Below are 18,219 nucleotides of genomic sequence, written 5' to 3'. Positions count from 1 at the left end.
TATTATCTTCTTCCTCCACTGGTTTTCAAAACCCATGAGGCCAGGAACTGTTTGTTCCTTTCCCCTAGCATCTAGCATGGGACCAGACAAATAGCAGGCCCTCCATATTTGTTGAATGAATGAATGGTTGGATGGATCGCGAAAACAAGGTTGGAAGACAGGGCCCCTCCGCTCAGTTTATGGAGCTGCCTCCTTGCACAGAAGGCTGGGCCCCAGCTGAGGCAAGATCTGGTTTCCAGGGAGGACCCAACCCCTGCCTCTCCAGGAAGTGTTCTCAGCCCTGGGTCCTGGGTCCCGGGCCATGTGGCCTAGGGATGGGAATCCAGCCGCCCTGCTGCCCAGTTGGGGGTCCCTGTCTCTTCCAAGCGGGGACCACCCCCCACCCCCCACCGCCCTCCCTGGGGTGCATGGGGAGACGCTGAAAGGGGAGCAGTGCTGTCTAGTGGAGTTTGGGGGGTGGGGGCCGAGAGAGCGGGGTACGCGGAATAGCCCCGCCTAGAGGGCGGGTAGGGCCGAGTAAGAGGCGCCCAGACCGACCCCCGCCGCCCGCAGACCCGGACTCCTTCCTGAAGTCAGCGCGGCTGCAGCGGCTGCCGTCGTCGTCGTCGGAGATGGGCAGCCAGGACGGGTCGCCGTTGCGGGAGACGCGCAAAGACCCGTTCTCCGCGGCAGCGTCCGAGTGCTCCTGCCGCCAGGACGGGCTCACGGTCATCGTCACAGCCTGCCTCACCTTTGCCACCGGTGTCACTGTGGCGCTCATCATGCAGATCTACTTCGGGGACCCCCAGGTGAGGAGGAAGCGGAGGGGGAGAGGAGAGAACCTGGGGAGGAGGGGTGAAGAAGCGCTTAACGAGACCTTGGGAACTGAGGACTGGCTGAGTGGTGAAAGGGGGCCAACAAATGGAAAGGGGAGAGGGCGGTGACATGGGAGAGGAAGGTCTCAAGGGAGGGCCTCCTGGGCGTGAGGTGGACAGAGCTCAAAGAAGGGAACTGATCAGGTAGGAGGCACTTGAGGTAAGGAAAGAAGACTCTTAGGGGACAGTCAAGGGGATAAAAGGGCAGGGCTCCCATCCCCACCCTCTGTTGGAGGTTCTGGGGTTAGTGGAGGTGCCTTAGGGAGGCAGGGGGCCCCTTCTGCCCCCACCTAGTCCCCTCCCCCTTCCAGATCTTTCACCAGGGCGCTGTGGTGACTGATGCCGCCCACTGCACATCGCTGGGCATAGAGGTGCTCAGTAAACAGGGATCTTCCGTGGATGCAGCTGTGGCAGCAGCCCTGTGTTTGGGGATCGTGGCTCCTCACAGTTCTGGCCTGGGCGGGTAAGAAGCTCCCAGCTGCGGAGGTTGGGGTGCCCCAGGCCTCCTTCTTTCTCTTGGTCTGTGGGCCTCATGTGCGCTTCTCCAAGTTTGAGCAGAGGGGCAACTGGGCCCCATCTCCTTGCATTTTCTCTTTCTACACCCAATCTTACCCCTTTCTGTTTACATGGAGTCCAAGGAGGTGTTTTCAGAAGATTTTTCTTTAACTGGGAAAAGGATTTCATAAACTCTATAAAGTGAGGTACACAGTTGGGGGTATACTGTCATTAATTAAGGCTGTGATACTTCAACTTTCAGCGTTTACAAATCCTTAAAACACATCCCTGTGAGTCTGATGAAAGCAATGGATCCTCTATCCTCAAAAAATACACCCCAGGGTAAGACCTCTTAAAACAGAGACTATAAACCGGCCACCCACGGGCCACACCCGGCACACAGCCTGGTTTAGTTTGCACACTTAAATTTTTAAAAATTTGGTTGCTGATGTTAAAAAATTGAGAATTTTCATAAAAATCCAGATTTCTAACATTTCTTGAACAATCAGGAGACCTAATAACATTGGGCCTACATTCTCACCCGGCTGCAGTTATCTGGAGCTGAATAGAAGCTGTTTCCCATGATGGGGCTTGTACTGTCCACTTGGCCATAGTTCCTACCACTCCCTTTTGTTTAGCTGTCCTGCTTTCCCTATTATGTTAGCTGGCAGCCCAGTTATCTCAGATGTAACCCCCATCTCAGATGGAAGCAAACCACAGAAAAGGGACAAGCTGACTAAGTCCATATCTTGGCTCCTGAAAGACCAGCCTTCCAGGCCCTATGAAAGAAATTCCACTTTTGGTTGTGTACAGTCTGTCCTTACATAATTCAGTCCTGGGAGAGGGAGAGGGACGTACCACAGAGGCAGGTGCAGGAAGCTGGCAGGGGTCCAACTGTGGTAGGAGGTGGGGGTGGAGGGGGAGCAGAACATCCCGCTCTCCCAGTCTCTGGGTTTTCCCTTGTCAGGGATTAAAGGCTCCAATAACAGGCTGGAAGAGGTCCATGGACTCTGGGTCCCCCAACCCCTTGATTTCACTCCCCACCCTGATAGGGTAGCTGAGTCTCTGAATCTCTGCTGGAGAGGGAGCTCAGGCACCTGACTCCTGATGACAGACTGAGCCTTTAGCCATCAGCGTGGGGGGCTTGAGGAACAGCAGGTTAATTGTTCAGAGGAGTGGCATCTTATCATCACCCTCCCCCTTCCGTGTCTCTCCTAGTGGGGGTGTGATGCTGGTACATGACATCCGACGGAATAAGAGCCACCTAATTGATTTCCGAGAGTCTGCCCCAGGGGCTCTCAGAGAAGAGGCCCTGCAGAGATCCTGGGAGACCAAGGTGGGGACCCTGGTGAGAAGGTGGGGGGTGTCTCCCTTCACTGCCCTTCTGCTAACCCAAGCATTACCTTGCTGAATATTTACTATGGAGGTGAGGGAAAGAGTTAAGCAGGATGCTCTTAGGCTCTGAGGGAGATAGGCAGCCCCCAAAATAAAATAATGAACCAGGACTTCCCTGGCGGTCCAGTGGTTAAGACTCCACGCTTCCACTGCAGGGGATGCAGGTTCGATCCCGGGTAGGGGAAAGATCCCGCATGCTGCAAGGTGCAGCCAAAAATAATAATAATAATAATGAACCAGAAAATCTGATTGTTTGATAACAGGCAGTGCAGCACCACATTACTTCTCTGGTGACCTTGCCTATCTGGCACATAAGAAGGAAGAAAAAGAGCCACTGAGCAGTCTGAGATGTCACAAAGTAGCTGCACTATCACTCACACATCTCATTCTGAGGCTGTTATTGGTAACTTTCCTAGCCCATGACATATTGGAAGATTATAGAGGAACTGCTGGAGGCAAACCCACTATCTACTGAGAGCAAAGGAGGAAATAGAATTACTTGGGAAAATAGATATTTAGTGCAGTGGCAAAAGCCAAACACACCCCTGAATTATCACAGTTCAGAGTAATGGTGGTGTGTTAATGAAAAGGTTAAATGAAGGTCACTTGTCCGCCGTTTTAAAAGGCAAGAGTAGGTATAATCCAATCTAGACAGGTTTCCATCTAAATTGTTATGTCTTGGCTCTTAAAAGGGTTTGCTTAATTTATAAATCCCTCAGCTATGACAGATAAAGGAGGCCTTTCTGCATTTGCTGATAGGAAGTCAGGGAGGTGGGAGGGATGCCTGCTGGGGACAGCTTGTCCCTCCTCTGGGATACTTGGCCTGTGTCTCTCCCCTGTGCCAGCCCCCATCCCTGGCTTGGGGCTCTGAGGAATTCAGCCCAGCGCCCCCCCTTCCAGTGACCTGGTCTCCTCTCTCCCTCACCTGCCCGCCTTGCCCAGCCTGGGCTCTTGGTGGGGGTTCCCGGAATGGTGAAGGGGCTACACGAAGCTCACCAGCTCTATGGCAGGTAAAGGTTCTCCCCCTGGGGACCAGGGGCCCCTGCCTGCACTCCTCCTTGGGTGGCCTTCTCCTACCTTCCTGGATTCTTCCCTTCCCAACTCCCCCCTCCTAATATCCCCTTCCCTTGCCAGGACTCTCCTTCCCAGGAACCCCCCTCCCCCCCCAGGACCCTTCTTCCTCCCCCCAGGACCTCCTCCACCCCCTGCTCTCCGGCTCCCCCAGGCTGCCATGGTCCCAAGTCCTCGCCTTCGCAGCAGCTGTGGCCCAAGATGGCTTCAACATGACCCATGATCTAGGTCAGTGGGGCCTGGGGGTGGAGGGAAAGGCATGAGTTTGATGGAGAGGGGAGAGGGAACCTCTGCAATTTAGGTCCTAAGCCAGGAAGTGCCTCTCTTCCAGTTTGCTCCTCAGACCCCCTCCCCACACCACCCTACCTTCACTGGGAGGGATCCTCCAATGGGGGGTGGGGATCTGGGATTGGCCCATATACACCACCACTACCCCCCCCACACCTCTGTAACAGGCTCCTGGGGGGCCGGAGGACTTAGGGCCGGCCTCTCAGCCCTCATCCACCCCACCTGTTGCGTGTACAGTCCCGACACCCCCATCCCAGCCTCGTGTCCCTGCCCGCAGCCCAAGCCCTGGCTGAACAGCCGCCACCCAATGCGTCTGAGCGCTTCCGTGAGACGTTCCTGCCCTCGGGTCACCCGCCACTACCTGGCTCACTGCTGCGACGGCCTGACCTGGCGGCGGTGCTGGATGTGCTTGGCACCTATGGCCCCGCTGCCTTCTATGCCGGTGGCAACCTCACACTGGAGATGGTGGCAGAGGTGAGCGTGTGGGGCACCCCCGGCCCTGCGGCGGAGGACCCTACTGCAGAGAAGTCCTCTTCCCCCTCACTTCCCTGTCTTTCTTTCTGCATATATTTACTGCGGATTCCATTTACTTGAAATTCTAGAATAGACAAAACTAACCTCAGAATCAGATCAGTAGTTTGGGGAATTGGAGGGGTTGACTGGGATGAGGCACAAAGAACCTCCTAGGGTGATGAGAATATTTTGTCTTGATTGTGAGAGGTACCTTTGAGCTCCCCAGGGCTGGTACCAACCTGTATAGTGGCCTGTCCTGGCCCTCCCAGGCCTGGTGGAGACCCAGGATCAGCCTCAGCTTCCCTGAGCCCACAATCCCACCCTGCTCCCTGGATTTTCTAGGGACCGAGGGAGACACCATCTTCACTGGTGACTCAGGACTGGGGAGGATCGACACAAGGGCTTTACCACCCAACCCCAAAGAGTCTCAGTCTGAGGCAGTAATGGGTTCTGAGAACTATTGTTGATAGTTCGAAACCACTAACGGAAAATTATGTTCAAGATAAAGATACACAGACCAACTCAGTGATTGTCTCATCTGTACAATGCGGGTGGTTATGTCTATCTCTGCCATACAGTTATGGGAATTAAACAGGTCCATCATTCATTCTGCTTTCATGGAGAACCTGCTCTGAGCCAGCTTCTGTGCTGGGCATTGGAGTTATGGATGTGGTGATAGATGCCTGTCTCAAACAGACATCCCTGGAAAGTACAGCAGCGTACTGGTTTTAGATCTACTGGGTCCAGGGACTCCTTCCACATTGTAAGGACTTGTTCTGTATCTCTTTCTTTCGGTCTCACAACTCTACTTTCCTCTGTTTGAAATCACTCTGTCAGATCCTTTCCACACCTGCTCTCCAGCAGCCATCCTTCCAGCAAGCCATCCCAGAGAAAGAGCCTTTCTCATTCAAATAGTTCCAGCAAAGCCTCAAGGTTATGTCTCATCAGCCCATCATAGGTCTCATGACTATTCCCAAACCAGTCATGGTAGCACAGAAAAGGAATGATCTGATTAGCCAGACCTGGGTTGCATATCCTCTCCTGGTGGTGGAGAAGGGGATGAAGGAAACTCTAACAAAGACCATCAGAGCTTTAAGAGAGAAAAACCCAAAGCTGAGTTTATTAACTTACCAGACAAAGCCAAGAAATTCAATGTGTAGGTCACTGAGGGTAGATTAGACATCACAGGCTTCAGGTACTTAAAAGTACTAAAAAAAGGAGAGGATTCCTAGTGGTTATGCTAATTTAGAATTAAAAATTAGCATGCTGGATAGAATGAGCCCATCAGTTTGTACAAGATTAGATCATTGGTCAGTAAAGTGCTCAGTTATGTCCCGTAAGGGTTGTCCTACGAGGGTCAACCAGAGTTCGTGGTTTTGGAGTGATTTTAGTTGGTTATAGTGAAATGCAGAATTCAGTTTTGATATCTCCTAGGCAAGTGCTGCTGTAAGTGGAAAATCTTCCTTCTACATAGGCAGAGGGCAGTATGTGCAAAGACATGTAGTCATGAGTTCAGGACCTGCAGGTCACTCTGGGTCGCTGTACAGAGCTCATTGGGGAATAGCAGGACATGAAGTGGGAGAGGTAGGCAGGGGCCAGATCACAAAGGGCCTTGAATGCCAAGCTAAGGAGGTCATTCATAGATTGTATCCAGTACAATGTCTGGCACATAGTGGGTGCTTATTGTTAGTGCTTTTCCCCTTCCTTTTTCCTGGGGTACCCACAGCTGATGGGGTCCCTAAAGGCCATGATGGGAACTGCAGAAGGCACAATATTTGTAACCATTTGATCTGTGTATGATCCAAACATATACCTTAGGCTAAACCGCATGCTCACAGTGTGGTGTGTGACTCACAGTGGTGGGGGTCATTCTCTCCCCTCCAGGCTCAGCATGCAGGGGGTGTCATAACTGAGGAGGACTTCAGCAACTACAGTGCCCTCTTGGAGAAGCCTGTGTGTGGCGTGTACAGAGGTGACCTCTCCCCCAGCTCCCAGGGTCCCCACTCAGGAGAGGCCTCCCAGTCCAGGGCCACATCCTCTTGGCCTAGTGGCTCCTCCCCATTTCACAAGAGAGAAACCGAAGCAATGAGCTGCCTAAACAGCCAACCGTTGAAGCAAGCCAGAGTCAGCCTACTTCTAAAGTAGTTGTGGAGTCAGTTACCCCAAATATTTAGGATATGGGGAGGGAGGTCTGGTCAAAGGCTAAGACCTGGAATTTGGGGTTCTGGCCATAGGTTTTCTTTTTTTTTTTTTTAATAGATTTATTTATGTATTTATTTATTGGCTACATTCGGTCTTCCATTGCTGTGCGCGCAGGCTTTCTCTAGTTGCAGCGAGCAGAGGCTACTCTTCGTTGCGGTGCAAGGGCCTCTCATTGTGGTGGCTTCTCTTGTTGCGGAGCACAGGCTCCAGGCGTGCAGGCTTCAGCAGTTGTGGCTCGCGGGCTCCAGAGCGCAGGCTTAGTAGCTGTGGCGCACGGGCCTAGTTGCTCCGCGGCATGTGGGATCCTCCCGGGCCAGGGCTCGAACCCATGTCCCCTGCATTGGCAGGCGGACTCGCAACCACTGTACCACCAGGGAAGCCCCATAGGTGTTCTTGATTCAGGGTCTGTGTTGCCTCAGCCCGCTCCCCAGCCCCACACTCACTGCCCTATGCTTCCTAAGAAGAGTCCATAAGACCAAAATCCATCTTAGCTTCAGGTTAGAACAAACCCTTCAGGACAGTCAGATACCTGCCCCCTCATTGTGCCAAAAGGAAACTGAGGCCCAGGGGAGGAATGGAACTTAACCTGCCAAACTCAAAACCAGTGAAGAACCCAGAAAGCCAAGCATTATGACATGGGTAAACTCCATGTTTGCAAACCCAAAGTGGTAGGTTCCTGAGTCCCTCAGAAGGTTCTCAGGCTTTCTCCCATCGAGGAGGCCCAGATAACCTCAAGCTCCAGGAGAGGCTGCCTCTGCATTCAGGTTTCCAGGCCTCAATCTCTTAAGCCTGATTCTTCTACCAGAAGTGGTGTTATACTGAGCAGAGGAAGAGCATAGCTTTGGAGCCAGGAAGACCTGGGTTTGAGTACCAGCTGTGCCATTCACCTTGAACAAGCCACTTCCCACTCAGAGCCTTGTTTCCCTCCTTAAAATGGAGATAATAATAGTGCCTACTGCTCAGGGTGCCCATGAGGAGGTGATGAGATGATGTTGGAAGTTATCCTGATCAGAATGGGTACTGAATGTGTAGTATTTGATTTCCATTTGCCCTCCGCAGCCTGGGTTCTCTTGGCAATGTCAGTACCTTGAGTACTCTGGGCTCCCCTTACCTCTTGTAACTTTGGACCAGCTTACCTCTTTGTACCTCAGTTTCCTTACCTATAAAATGGGAATGATAACAGTACCCGTTATGAGGATTAAATGAGTTAATTAGTTAACGTAACTGTCATGTGTCAAGTATTATTATTGTTCCTTTGATGTCCAAACATCCAATAACAGGGGCCTCAAGTAGAAAGAGAAGTTTGCTGTTTCCAGGAAGTTTCAGGGGTGGGACCAGCAGGAGCCCTGAATAATATCCTGGCCTAAGGGAGGAGCTGAAAGGAGACACATGGTGGACCAGGACACTGGACATCTGGACACCTGTCCCTGCTCTGCCAATGGACTGCAGTGTGACTCTGGGCAAATCACAGTTTTCTTGAGCCTTAGTTTCCTCATATGGACGAGGAAACTAAAGACAAGTGTTCTGGGTTGGAGTCCTGGCCCTGCCCTTGACTTGCCGTGTGAACTTGGGTGGGTCCCTTTGCCTCCCAGTGTAGTTTTCCTACCTGATGAGGGGGTTCAGTGCAGTGGTTTCAGTCTGTGTGATGGAGGGATGTGGAGATGCCTTGACCTCTCCCCTGCCGTCGGTAATTTCCTGTCCTTTCAGGCCACCTGGTTCTCAGTCCCCGACCCCCACACACAGGCCCTGCCCTCATCAGTGCTCTCAACATCCTCGAGGGCTTCAACCTCACCAGCCTGGTATCCCGGGAACAGGCTCTTCACTGGGTGGCAGAGGTAAGGCTGACCCCCTCCACTCCATCCTGGGCCTGGGGACACTAAGAGTGGGGGGATGGGGTAGTGCCAGAAGGCCTGACTAAATCACCTCCAAGTTTTCTCACACAGCACCTGGTATGAGTGCTGGGAGGGCTTGGCAACCTCTTCCACACTCCTGCTCTGTTTTCAGACCCTGAAGATCGCATTAGCTCTGGCCAGCAGACTGGGAGATCCCGTCTACGATTCTACCATCACTGAGAGCATGGATGACATGCTCAGGTGGGTCCCGAGGGGCAGGACCCTGGGTACTGTAGAGGCGGTGGCAGGTGTGGGGAAAGAATCAGGTGAAAAGCAGCTGGTGGAGCAATAAGGCCTGAAGGCCCAAGTCAATTTCAGCTCAACCCCAAGTCACAGTGTGACACTAGTTGCCTCACCTTGCGCCTTAGTTTCTGCATCTGTACAACAAGGTGGTCTACTTTATATAGCTCTCAAATTTTTTTGACCCTAGCAGGCACCTATATGGACCCATCTGTCCCCCCTTTTGAGTAGAAAAAGAAAGCCTAATAACAATGAAAAGAGCCCCCAAGCAAATACTAGAGGTGGTGGGGATTTTGATTCAAATGTACTTACATCAGCAGCATAACATAGTAAGATTGTGGGCTCTAGTTGGACTGTCTCAGTTCAAATCCCAGCCTCACCATCCACTAGCTGTGCAGCCTTGGGCAAGTCATTTAAACTCTCTAAGTCTCAGTTTCTACAAGGGCCTGCCATTAACAGTGCCAGCCTCATGAGGTTGTGGTGCGGACTAAACAAGATCATACATGCAAAGCACTTAGCAAGTTGTCTGGCACATAATAAATATTCAACAATATCATTGTTATTCTCAATTGGCAATAGAGGTAAGATTGATTACTATGTAGCTGCTACTATAACTGACTTATAAGGCTAGCTAAAGGAAAACTCAGAAGCCAAAAATATAGTTCATATAAATTTATACTGATACTCAAACAACCCTCTATGAATTAAGTTGCAAATGATGAGACTAAATGAACAGCTAATAATTAAAAAGCGGAAACAGCAGCAACCAAAAACGAAAACCAGCTCAAGGCCACAAGGATAAAGCCTAAAAACCAAGCCTCCCCGCTGCCTGCCCCCAAACCACTTGAAACAAGACCCTCTGTGCCCTCTCTGTGTGGCCACTAGCCCTCGTGGTTGAAAACTGAATGGACGTCCTCAGTAATCCTTGGTGACTTGTCATTCTCTAGTCAGTTAGAATAACTAACTAACCATTATCAGGTAAGAAACCCTCAGTTGAACTTTAAAAATAGAAAATTTCATGTTTTCAAGATCAATGCATATTTAGCTCTAAAACATGAACACTTATGTTAAATTCATTTAACTAATTTATCCAATAAATAGTTATTGCTGTGCCAAGTCCTCCTGTGCCTTGAAGAAAAACTTCTAATAGCAAGTAAAGGTCCCTGTATACAAAACCCTCCTCTAGCTAAACTCTTAATAAAACTTTAGTTCTGGACTACAAATGCTAGGTTAAATGAATTCAGTTTGTTCATTCAAAACAAATATTTTCTGAGCATCCCCTGTGTTCCAGGTACTTTCATAGAAAGGATTAAATAAATATAGTCAAGTAACTAAAAGACTTGATTTAAACATGAAATAAATTCTACATTGCCTCTAGAAGAAAACCTGAAAAACACCTAAGTAAATTCATTCAGTTCAACAACTATTTCCTGTTTATTCCCTATATGCTAGGAATAAATGAGCCTCTGCTCTCATAGACCTAACAGTTCAGTGCGGGGAGGCAGATATTAATCAAATAATTGCACAAACAGACAGCACAAAGTGTGGTAGGTGGGGTGTAATGAGAGCCTATTGTGTGTTCATCTCCTACCTCTTGTCTTTTCAGCAAAGTGGAGGCTGCCTACTTCCGGGGCCAGATCAATGACTCCCAGACAGCCCCTGTCCCGCTCCTGCCCATCTATGAGCTAAATGGGGCTCCCACGGCTGCCCAGGTGCTGATCATGGGCCCTGACGACTTCATTGTAGCCATGGTCAGGTATGCCAGCTCAGACTCAGAACCTGGCACAAGAGATCATCTGGACCAGGAAGGAGGTGTGCGGGGGGTGAGTGAGGGCGGGCGCAGGGCTCACCTGGCCCTAACCTCGGCCCCCAGCTCCCTGAACCGGCCCTTTGGCAGCGGCCTCATCACCCCCTCGGGGATCCTGCTCAACAGCCAGATGCTGGACTTCTCTTGGCCTAACAGGACTGCTAACCACCCTGCGCCCAGCCTGGTAGGGCCTTGCTTTCCTCCTCCCCTGGGGACCCTGAGGCTAGGTAGAAGATGCAGTAGTATAACTGCTCCTCCCTCCCCACTTCTTCTAGGAAATTATATTATAAAGAAAAACAGCCTAAACAAGGTGTCCACTTCATCCCCAGCCCAAGTCCAGGGCTTGGAGCCTGTTGGGTGCAAAGAAACCTCGTCCCATTCTGCTACCGTCTCACTGTGTGACACAGGGAAAGTCTTCCCCCCTCTCTGGTCCTCAGTTTCTTCATCTACTTTACAGTGAGGATATTGGCCCCCTTTTGATGCTTTGGGTACTTTTCAGCATTAGTAGTTTATGACTGTGTGATGCTGAGCACTATAGGGGCACTGAAGAGGGACCCAAAAAGAAAGGAGATGTGAATTATTGTCTATTGTGAGAGCAGCATTCTTAACTCCCTGCAGGCTGGGACCCCAGCAAGACAAAGACAGATAGAGATGACCAAGGTGGGGATTATTCTGTTCTTTCCCATAGTCATCTTTCTTGGCTTGATCCCTCTCCTGCCACCCATGGTAGCCCCATAGCAGCCCCTTAGCTCAGTGGGCCCATTATCTACCTCAGTTATCCAGGGACCCTGCCCATTTCACAAACAGCAGACTGTGGCCTGGGGATGGGCCAGTCCCCATGAAGACTGCGCCTGTGGAAGATTCAGGAGAGAGAGATGTTGGAAGAGTGGTGGAGTAGCCCTTTCCTGTCTTGTCCCGCCTCTTATTCCCCTGTGGTCTTGGTCCTCTGACAACAGGAGAACTCGGTGCAGCCAGGGAAGCGGCCACTGTCTTTCCTGCTGCCCACTGTGGTCCGGCCAGCAGAAGGACTCTGTGGGACCTACCTTGCTCTGGGGGCCAATGGAGCTGCCCGGGGCCTCAGCGGCCTGACCCAGGTGAGTTTTCCCCTGTGATGGGCCTTTTGTGGCCAGGAGGCAAGCTGTGACCTGGGCTGCAGATGCCCCTCATGTCTCTGACTTGTCCTCATCTCCTACTCACGCAGCAAACGTGGGCTGAGGCTGCTTTGTGCCAGGCCCATCCTGAGCACTGGGGACATGAACTACATTGTTCTTAGCAAAAATGGAGCCCTGAATCGCCATGTCTTCTCAGGTTGCAGGGAAATTGCAGGACCAGTAGAATTGAGAGGTGATAGGACATCTGGCCTGGGTTCTGTCAATCTCTAGTCCCATCATGCCTCTAGTCAACATCTGAATAACAAGCGGCCTTCTTTAGGGTCTGCTTTTGAAAGGAAGGGCCTGCTACCTTCTAAAACACCTCACAACAGTTCCACGAATGTCTTGAGCATCTGATATATGTGTCAGGCCCGTACTTTGGCAGGTGGTGAGTTAACAAACCTGAGCTTTGGAATCAGACACCTCTGGGTCCCAGCCTAAGTGCTGCCAATTTCCAGCTGTGTGGTGTTGGGGAATTCACTTAACCTCTCTGAACCTCAGTCTCCTCATCTGTAAAATGAAGATAATAACAAATAGCTAACATTTATGGAGATTTTACTAAGTGCCAGGCACAGTGTTACATGTGGTAACCCTTTTAAGCTTCCCAACTTTGGGAGGAATCCTTACTTCTATTTCATAGATGAGGAAACTGAGACCCAGAGAAGTTAAGAAGTTAGGTTCAGTTTAGTAAGAATGAGCAGACAGTTTGGTTACAGAGCCTACCCATACTTCCAGCCACTAAGCTGAAAGTACCCACATTGTGCCCTAGACCAGCCCCAGCTATTAGCCCTCTCCTGGCCAAGAAGAAGGAAGGAGAGCCTTGGGTTGTATTAAAGGAGACTGGGTGCTAGTGATGCCTCTTCCCTAGCTCTCTCCAAACTCTGGAATGAATGGCTTTTCTTCTCTGGCCAGTGGTTTCCCCTCTGTAAAATGGAGACAGTCATCACAGGCCTGCCTGTTTTCTGGGGCTGTTGAGAAACTCAGATGACATCCCTGGTGTAAGTGTTCAAAAGACTAAGGAGTCTGGACCAGGGACGAAGGCTGTGGATTCCTGAACCCACACCTCTGGGACAGCCCTGACTTCTGCCCCTTGGCTGCCTACAGGTCCTGCTGAATGTCCTGACTTTGAACCGGAACCTGAGTGACAGCCTGGCCCGTGGCCGCCTGCACCCCGACCTGCAGACCAACCTCCTGCAGGTGGACAGTGAGTGAAGAGCAAAGGTCCCCATGGGGTGGGCACAGGGCAGGGTGGAGAAAGGGGCTCCTCCCAAGGGTGCCCCTGCCTCTCCCAGCACCAACTCTGTGCCAGTGAAAGTTTGGTTTCTTTTAACCAACTCCTACTGGAACAGTGGAAGATCTGCAGATTGGAACCTGTCCTGCCATTTCCTGGCTGTGGCCTTGGGAAATTCATGTCTCCACTCTGAGCCTCGGTTTTCTCACTTGTAAAATAAGGTATAGTTGTTCATTTTGCAAACCATTCATTCAACAGTGTGTATTGAATACCTACCGTGTGCCAGGCATTATCCTAGGTGCTAGGGATACTGCATTTACAGGCAGACAGGAAAAGAAATAAAGAAATATAAAAAAGCAAAACAAATGCTCTGCAGAGCATTAAAGCAGGATGATGTATATGACTAACTCGATGACTGGGGAAGCGTTCACTTTAGTGACATTTAAGCTGAGATCTGGAGAGTGAGAAAGAGCCCACCAAGCAGAGAACTGTGGCAGGCTTTGTAGGCCAAGGGAACAAATGCAAAGAACTCACTGCAGGAATGGGCTTGGTGGTTTAGGAGTAGAAAGGAAACCAGGGTGAGTGAGGGTAAGATCAGATCAGAAAGCAGGCAGGGGTCAGGTCATAGACCTTACAGATTATGGTGAGGAGATAGACTTTCTTCTAAAAAGGACGGGTGCTTAATTTTGGACACAGCTTAATTTCATAACTGGGAAAGTATGTGCACCTTTGAGGAGTTTTTATTAGAACAATGTATTATGCTAGTCCAAAGGGGATACAAAATTTCATGAGACGTGGTCCTTGCTTATTCAGTCTCCCCATTTTACAGATAAAGAAACTGATGTTCACAGAGGTTATAAACTAGTCAAAGACAAACCAATAAATGGCAGAATTGATATCAGATACATACCTGGTTGATACCAAAGACTCAGTTCTTTCCCGCATGACTCTTGATACCTCCTGGACTGAAGCATGGTAGAAGCCACAGACCTAATTCCTCAGTAGTCATACCCTGTGGTTGCTTAGTGACGCTTGGATCCCGGCTGATGGGTGATGAGGCCAAGTCCCTGAAAATGAATATTGCTCAACTAACATCTTCAGGTCTCTGTAGAATGTAAGGCTCTGTGCTCAGTTACCGTGGGGGTGAGGGTGCTCATCCCAGCCCTCCCTTGAAGGGCACACAGTCTAAGACAGGCTATGACGAGCGGAGGCTTGGTGAAGGGAAAGTTCACCCACCTGAGGGCTCCGGGAGGCTTAATGGAAGAGGTGACAACTGGCTGGACCTTGATGTATGAGCAGGAATTTGGCATGTGGAGGTAAAGAACACTCTGGACGGGGTCGGGTTGTTGTGGGGAACAGCTTGGGCAAAGCCAGAAAAAATGTCTCAGAGAACAGCCAGGGGGCCAGCTGGACTAGAGACATTGTTTCCCAAACTTCAGAATTTATCCAGTACCTTCATGACTTTTGACAGATTTGCACACCATCTGAAGCATTATTTACATAATGTGTGTCTACAAGTGGATTTCCTTTTTAACCTGAATGTATTTTAAAACTAAACCTTATATCATAATCACAAATGGAAAAATGGCATCATTTGCCTCAAATAGATGATAAACAGCTACAAAAAAACCAAATGTTTCTAGGTTTTAGTTAGACATTTTTGCCCATAGAATGTTCTGAGGTCTGCTCTCTCTTTTAAAGGAGATTAGAAATGTTGGAGACCAGACTGGAACGTAGTCCTTTCTATTATCAAAAGGATTGAAAGTGAACCACAAAGGGAATATATTTCCAACTTGGTGATGTAATGCTATTTAATGTGTGTCTTTATCTCAAGAACTACCCCAAATCATCTCATTTGGGGAAGTAAGAAGATCAGATTTTTGCTGAGGAGCATTGGGAGGTGAGGTTACAGGGCTTACCATGGAGGTTCATGTTAAGAAGTATGGACTTCATCTAGTTGAGCATGGGAGGGATATGACATGATTTGTTTTATGTAGGGGAGGTGGATTGAAGGGAGGAGAACTTAAGTCAGAGAAACACAAGAAGAAACTGGGATAATGGTCCAGGCAAGAGATGATGAAGACCTGAACTTATGCGAGAGAGTGGGGATTTGTTCATTTATCTAGAAAATACTTGTTTAACATTTACTGTGTCCTCACCCTGTTCTAGGCACTGGGACTCAATAGTGAACAAGACAGCATTTTTGCCTTCAAAAAACTTACATTCTAGTGGAGAAAGACACAGTAAATAAATAAACAAGATGCAGGTAGCAGTAAGTACTTTGAAAGAAAATAAAGCAAGGTAAAGATGACAGGGGCTGCTATTTTAGATAGTGGCCAAGGAAGTTCTTGAAGACTGGAATGAAGTAAGGGAGCCAGTTTTGTGATTATCTAGTAGGAGAGCATTCTAGGCAGAGAGAACAGCAAGTGCAAAGGCCCTGAGGTAGGAGCATGTTTGGCCTATTTGAGGGACAGCAAGGAGGCTAAAGCAGAGTTAAGCAAGGGAGAGAGTAGAAGGAAATGAGGAGAGGAGTTTAGAGAGTTACAAGTTTCCAGATGATTTTGGGCATTAGAGGCCTTGGTAAGGACTTTGGATTTTATTCTAAGAGTTATCAAAGTTGTTGGAAGGTTTTGAGCAGGGCAAGTGACATGGGCTGACTAATGGCTGCTGTGTGAATAGGCTGTAAGGAAGCAGGACTGGAAGCAGAAAGACCCGTTAGTGGGCTATGTGATAATCCTGGCAAGTAATGATGGCAGCTTGGCCTAGGCAGGTGGAATGAAGACCCCCAAAGCCAAGCCCTTTTTCCAATATTAAGAATGACTATACCTTATCAATCACTTACTATATACAAGGCTCTGAGCTTTGTGCATTGTGTGCCTTGTCTTCTTTAATCCCTGCAACAACTTTATGTGGTAGGTTCTCAGATAATACCCATTTTATTATACATGATGAGACTGAGGCTCAGAGTAGTAAAGCAATTTGCCCAAGGTCATACAGCTCCTTAGGAGGGCATCCAGGACCAGGACTCAGGTCTGACCGTCAGACTCCTGAGCCAGTGTTCTAAACTCTCTGAATGTGTATATGTTGGGGAATGGTTTTCAGGTGAGTTCACAGAGGAAGAGATTGAGTTCCTGGAAGCCAGGGGTCACCACGTGGAGAAGGTAGATGTCTTGTCCTGGGTCCATGGCAGCCGGAGAACCAATAACTTCATCATCGGTGTGAAGGACCCTCGGAGCCCAGATGCAGCCGGAGCTACCATCCTGTAGAGCAGCAGGGTGGGGCGGGGGTCTCTTCTCCCCGCCTTTGCATGTTCCTAGAGTCCCTCCTTCTCCCAGGTTTGGTCTCAGAGGGACCCCAGGGATGCCCCAGATCAGGGGCCAGAGGGGATGCTTAGCAAACCCTATCTCAGAGTAACTGGAAAATTCTCCATCTGGAGGCCTGTGGTGGTGGCAGTGGTGGTGAGTCAGTGTCCACGACCAGGCAGGCAGGACCTTGAGGAGTCAGACTATCTGTCTGTCTGTCTCCTTTCCCTTAGCCATGCAGGCTCTGAGCTTAGGGCTGTGCTTGCAAACCCTTCTCAAGGGTCCTCGCCACCCCAGCATCTTCAGTTGGGCCTGACCTGGGCTTGTTTTCCAGCTCCCTTCTCCTGTCCCCAGTCTCATTTCTTAAATGACTAGGATTTTTTTTAATGGACCATCCTACGGAGGGGGCGCTCCTCTCCTCCTCCCATCAGGTTGATTTGGGGGCCTTTCATCTGGGGTGGGCCCAAGGTGTGGGGTAGGGGTGGGGGTGGGGACCAGCTCAGGGGCTTCCATTTGCAAAGGGGAATTAAAGAAAGAATATTGCTTAACCATGGCTCTGACCTGATTTATGTTTGGCTGTGTTGGGAGTGGGAGTGAGAGAGGAGACCTTGGCTCACCTTGTCACAGTAGCCCTGACTCCAGGGCAAGCTGGAGTCAACTTTGTGGGGGTTGTAACAATATCTGCTATCCATCAAAGACTTGCACTAATAAAAATAATTATAATTATAGATAGAATCTATTGAACACTTAATGTGTACCAGGCTCTATGCTAAATGCTTTATGTAGATAATATTAATTACATTATAAATCTTCATTACACACTTTATGAGGTTGGTACTAATATTATTCCCATTTTACAGATGGGACACTGGCAAAAAAGATTAAGGAGCTTGTCTAATGTTCCTCATGTATTAAGTGGAAGAATTGGGATTCAATCTCAGGATGTTGAACCCCTAATCTATGCTCTTAACCATTTGCACATCTACTAGGTAAAATATTTGTTATAAAGTATACTTTATACAGTATATATCAGACAATAACTACCTTTTACAAATTATATTGTTCATGCATGAATGTACCTATCCATTATATTACAGGTACTTTGTTAGGCACTGGAGATTCAGGATTGAAAAAGACAGACAGTTTTTTTTATGGATTTGCAGTCTATAGGGAGTCAAACATTAAATAAATAAGGGCACAGATAATTAGGGTAATTGCCATCATGATAAACTCTATGAGGAATGCTATGAGAATGTATAACAGGAAAGGTAATCTAGTTCAGTTGTGGGGTGGGATCAGCAAAGGTTTCCCCAAGGTAATGAAGAGATGAGTAATACTGACAGAAAAGGATTAGATGTGGGGTGTGGGAGTGTCATTTTAGGCAAAGGGAACAGTGTGTGTAAAGGTCCCATGGTGAAGAGGAGAAAGAATGCCAGTGTATTCTTCCTAGAGCAGGGGTCAGTCAACAGACTTTTTCTGCAAAGGGCCAGATACGAATATTTCAGTCTTTCAAGCCATATGGTCCTTGTAGTAACTACTCAACTTTGCTGTTGTAGTGCAAAAGCAGGCATAGACATGTAACCAGATGGCTGTGGCTGTATTCCCATAAAACTTTATTTTACAAAAACAGGGTCCAATTTGGCTTAAGGGCACTAGTTTGCCAACCCCTATTCTAGAGCATACTAAGAGAATGATGGTATGTGATGAAACTGATGAGGTAGGTACAACATTCTTATGAGGCTGATATTAATTTCTCCATTTTATGGATGTGGAAATTG

The 18,219-nt window shown here is 49.0% G+C and overlaps 1 protein-coding gene across 5 annotated transcripts in view; it reads left to right on the top strand.

Annotated features, from left to right (window-relative positions):
* GSS (glutathione synthetase) overlaps positions 1-16,911 on the top strand; it is a 106,969-nt gene extending 90,058 nt beyond the window's left edge. For 2 of the 5 annotated variants that reach the window (XM_030830807.2, XM_060284370.1), the window contains 14 exons: positions 553-788; positions 1,166-1,317; positions 2,568-2,685; positions 3,590-3,754; positions 3,914-4,043; positions 4,381-4,577; positions 6,501-6,588; positions 8,526-8,653; positions 8,823-8,911; positions 10,557-10,706; positions 10,824-10,941; positions 11,714-11,851; positions 13,013-13,112; positions 16,242-16,911. In XM_030830807.2, the coding sequence (XP_030686667.2) occupies positions 553-788; positions 1,166-1,317; positions 2,568-2,685; positions 3,590-3,754; positions 3,914-4,043; positions 4,381-4,577; positions 6,501-6,588; positions 8,526-8,653; positions 8,823-8,911; positions 10,557-10,706; positions 10,824-10,941; positions 11,714-11,851; positions 13,013-13,112; positions 16,242-16,405 (1,973 nt within the window). In that variant the 3' untranslated portion in view covers positions 16,406-16,911. Of the gene's footprint in view, positions 1-552; positions 789-1,165; positions 1,318-2,567; positions 2,698-3,589; positions 3,755-3,913; positions 4,044-4,380; positions 4,578-6,500; positions 6,589-8,098; positions 8,654-8,822; positions 8,912-10,556; positions 10,707-10,823; positions 10,942-11,713; positions 11,852-13,012; positions 13,113-16,241 lie in introns of those variants that run through there. The other 3 variants (XM_030830810.2, XM_030830809.2, XR_009558945.1) reach the window with 3 other exon arrangements.
* Positions 16,912-18,219: the final 1,308 nt, after the last annotated feature.

Source organism: Globicephala melas, chromosome 15, assembly GCF_963455315.2.
Source record: "Globicephala melas chromosome 15, mGloMel1.2, whole genome shotgun sequence".
NCBI classification, from domain to species: Eukaryota; Metazoa; Chordata; class Mammalia; order Artiodactyla; family Delphinidae; genus Globicephala; species Globicephala melas.
This window is presented reverse-complemented; position numbering and strand designations above follow the sequence as displayed.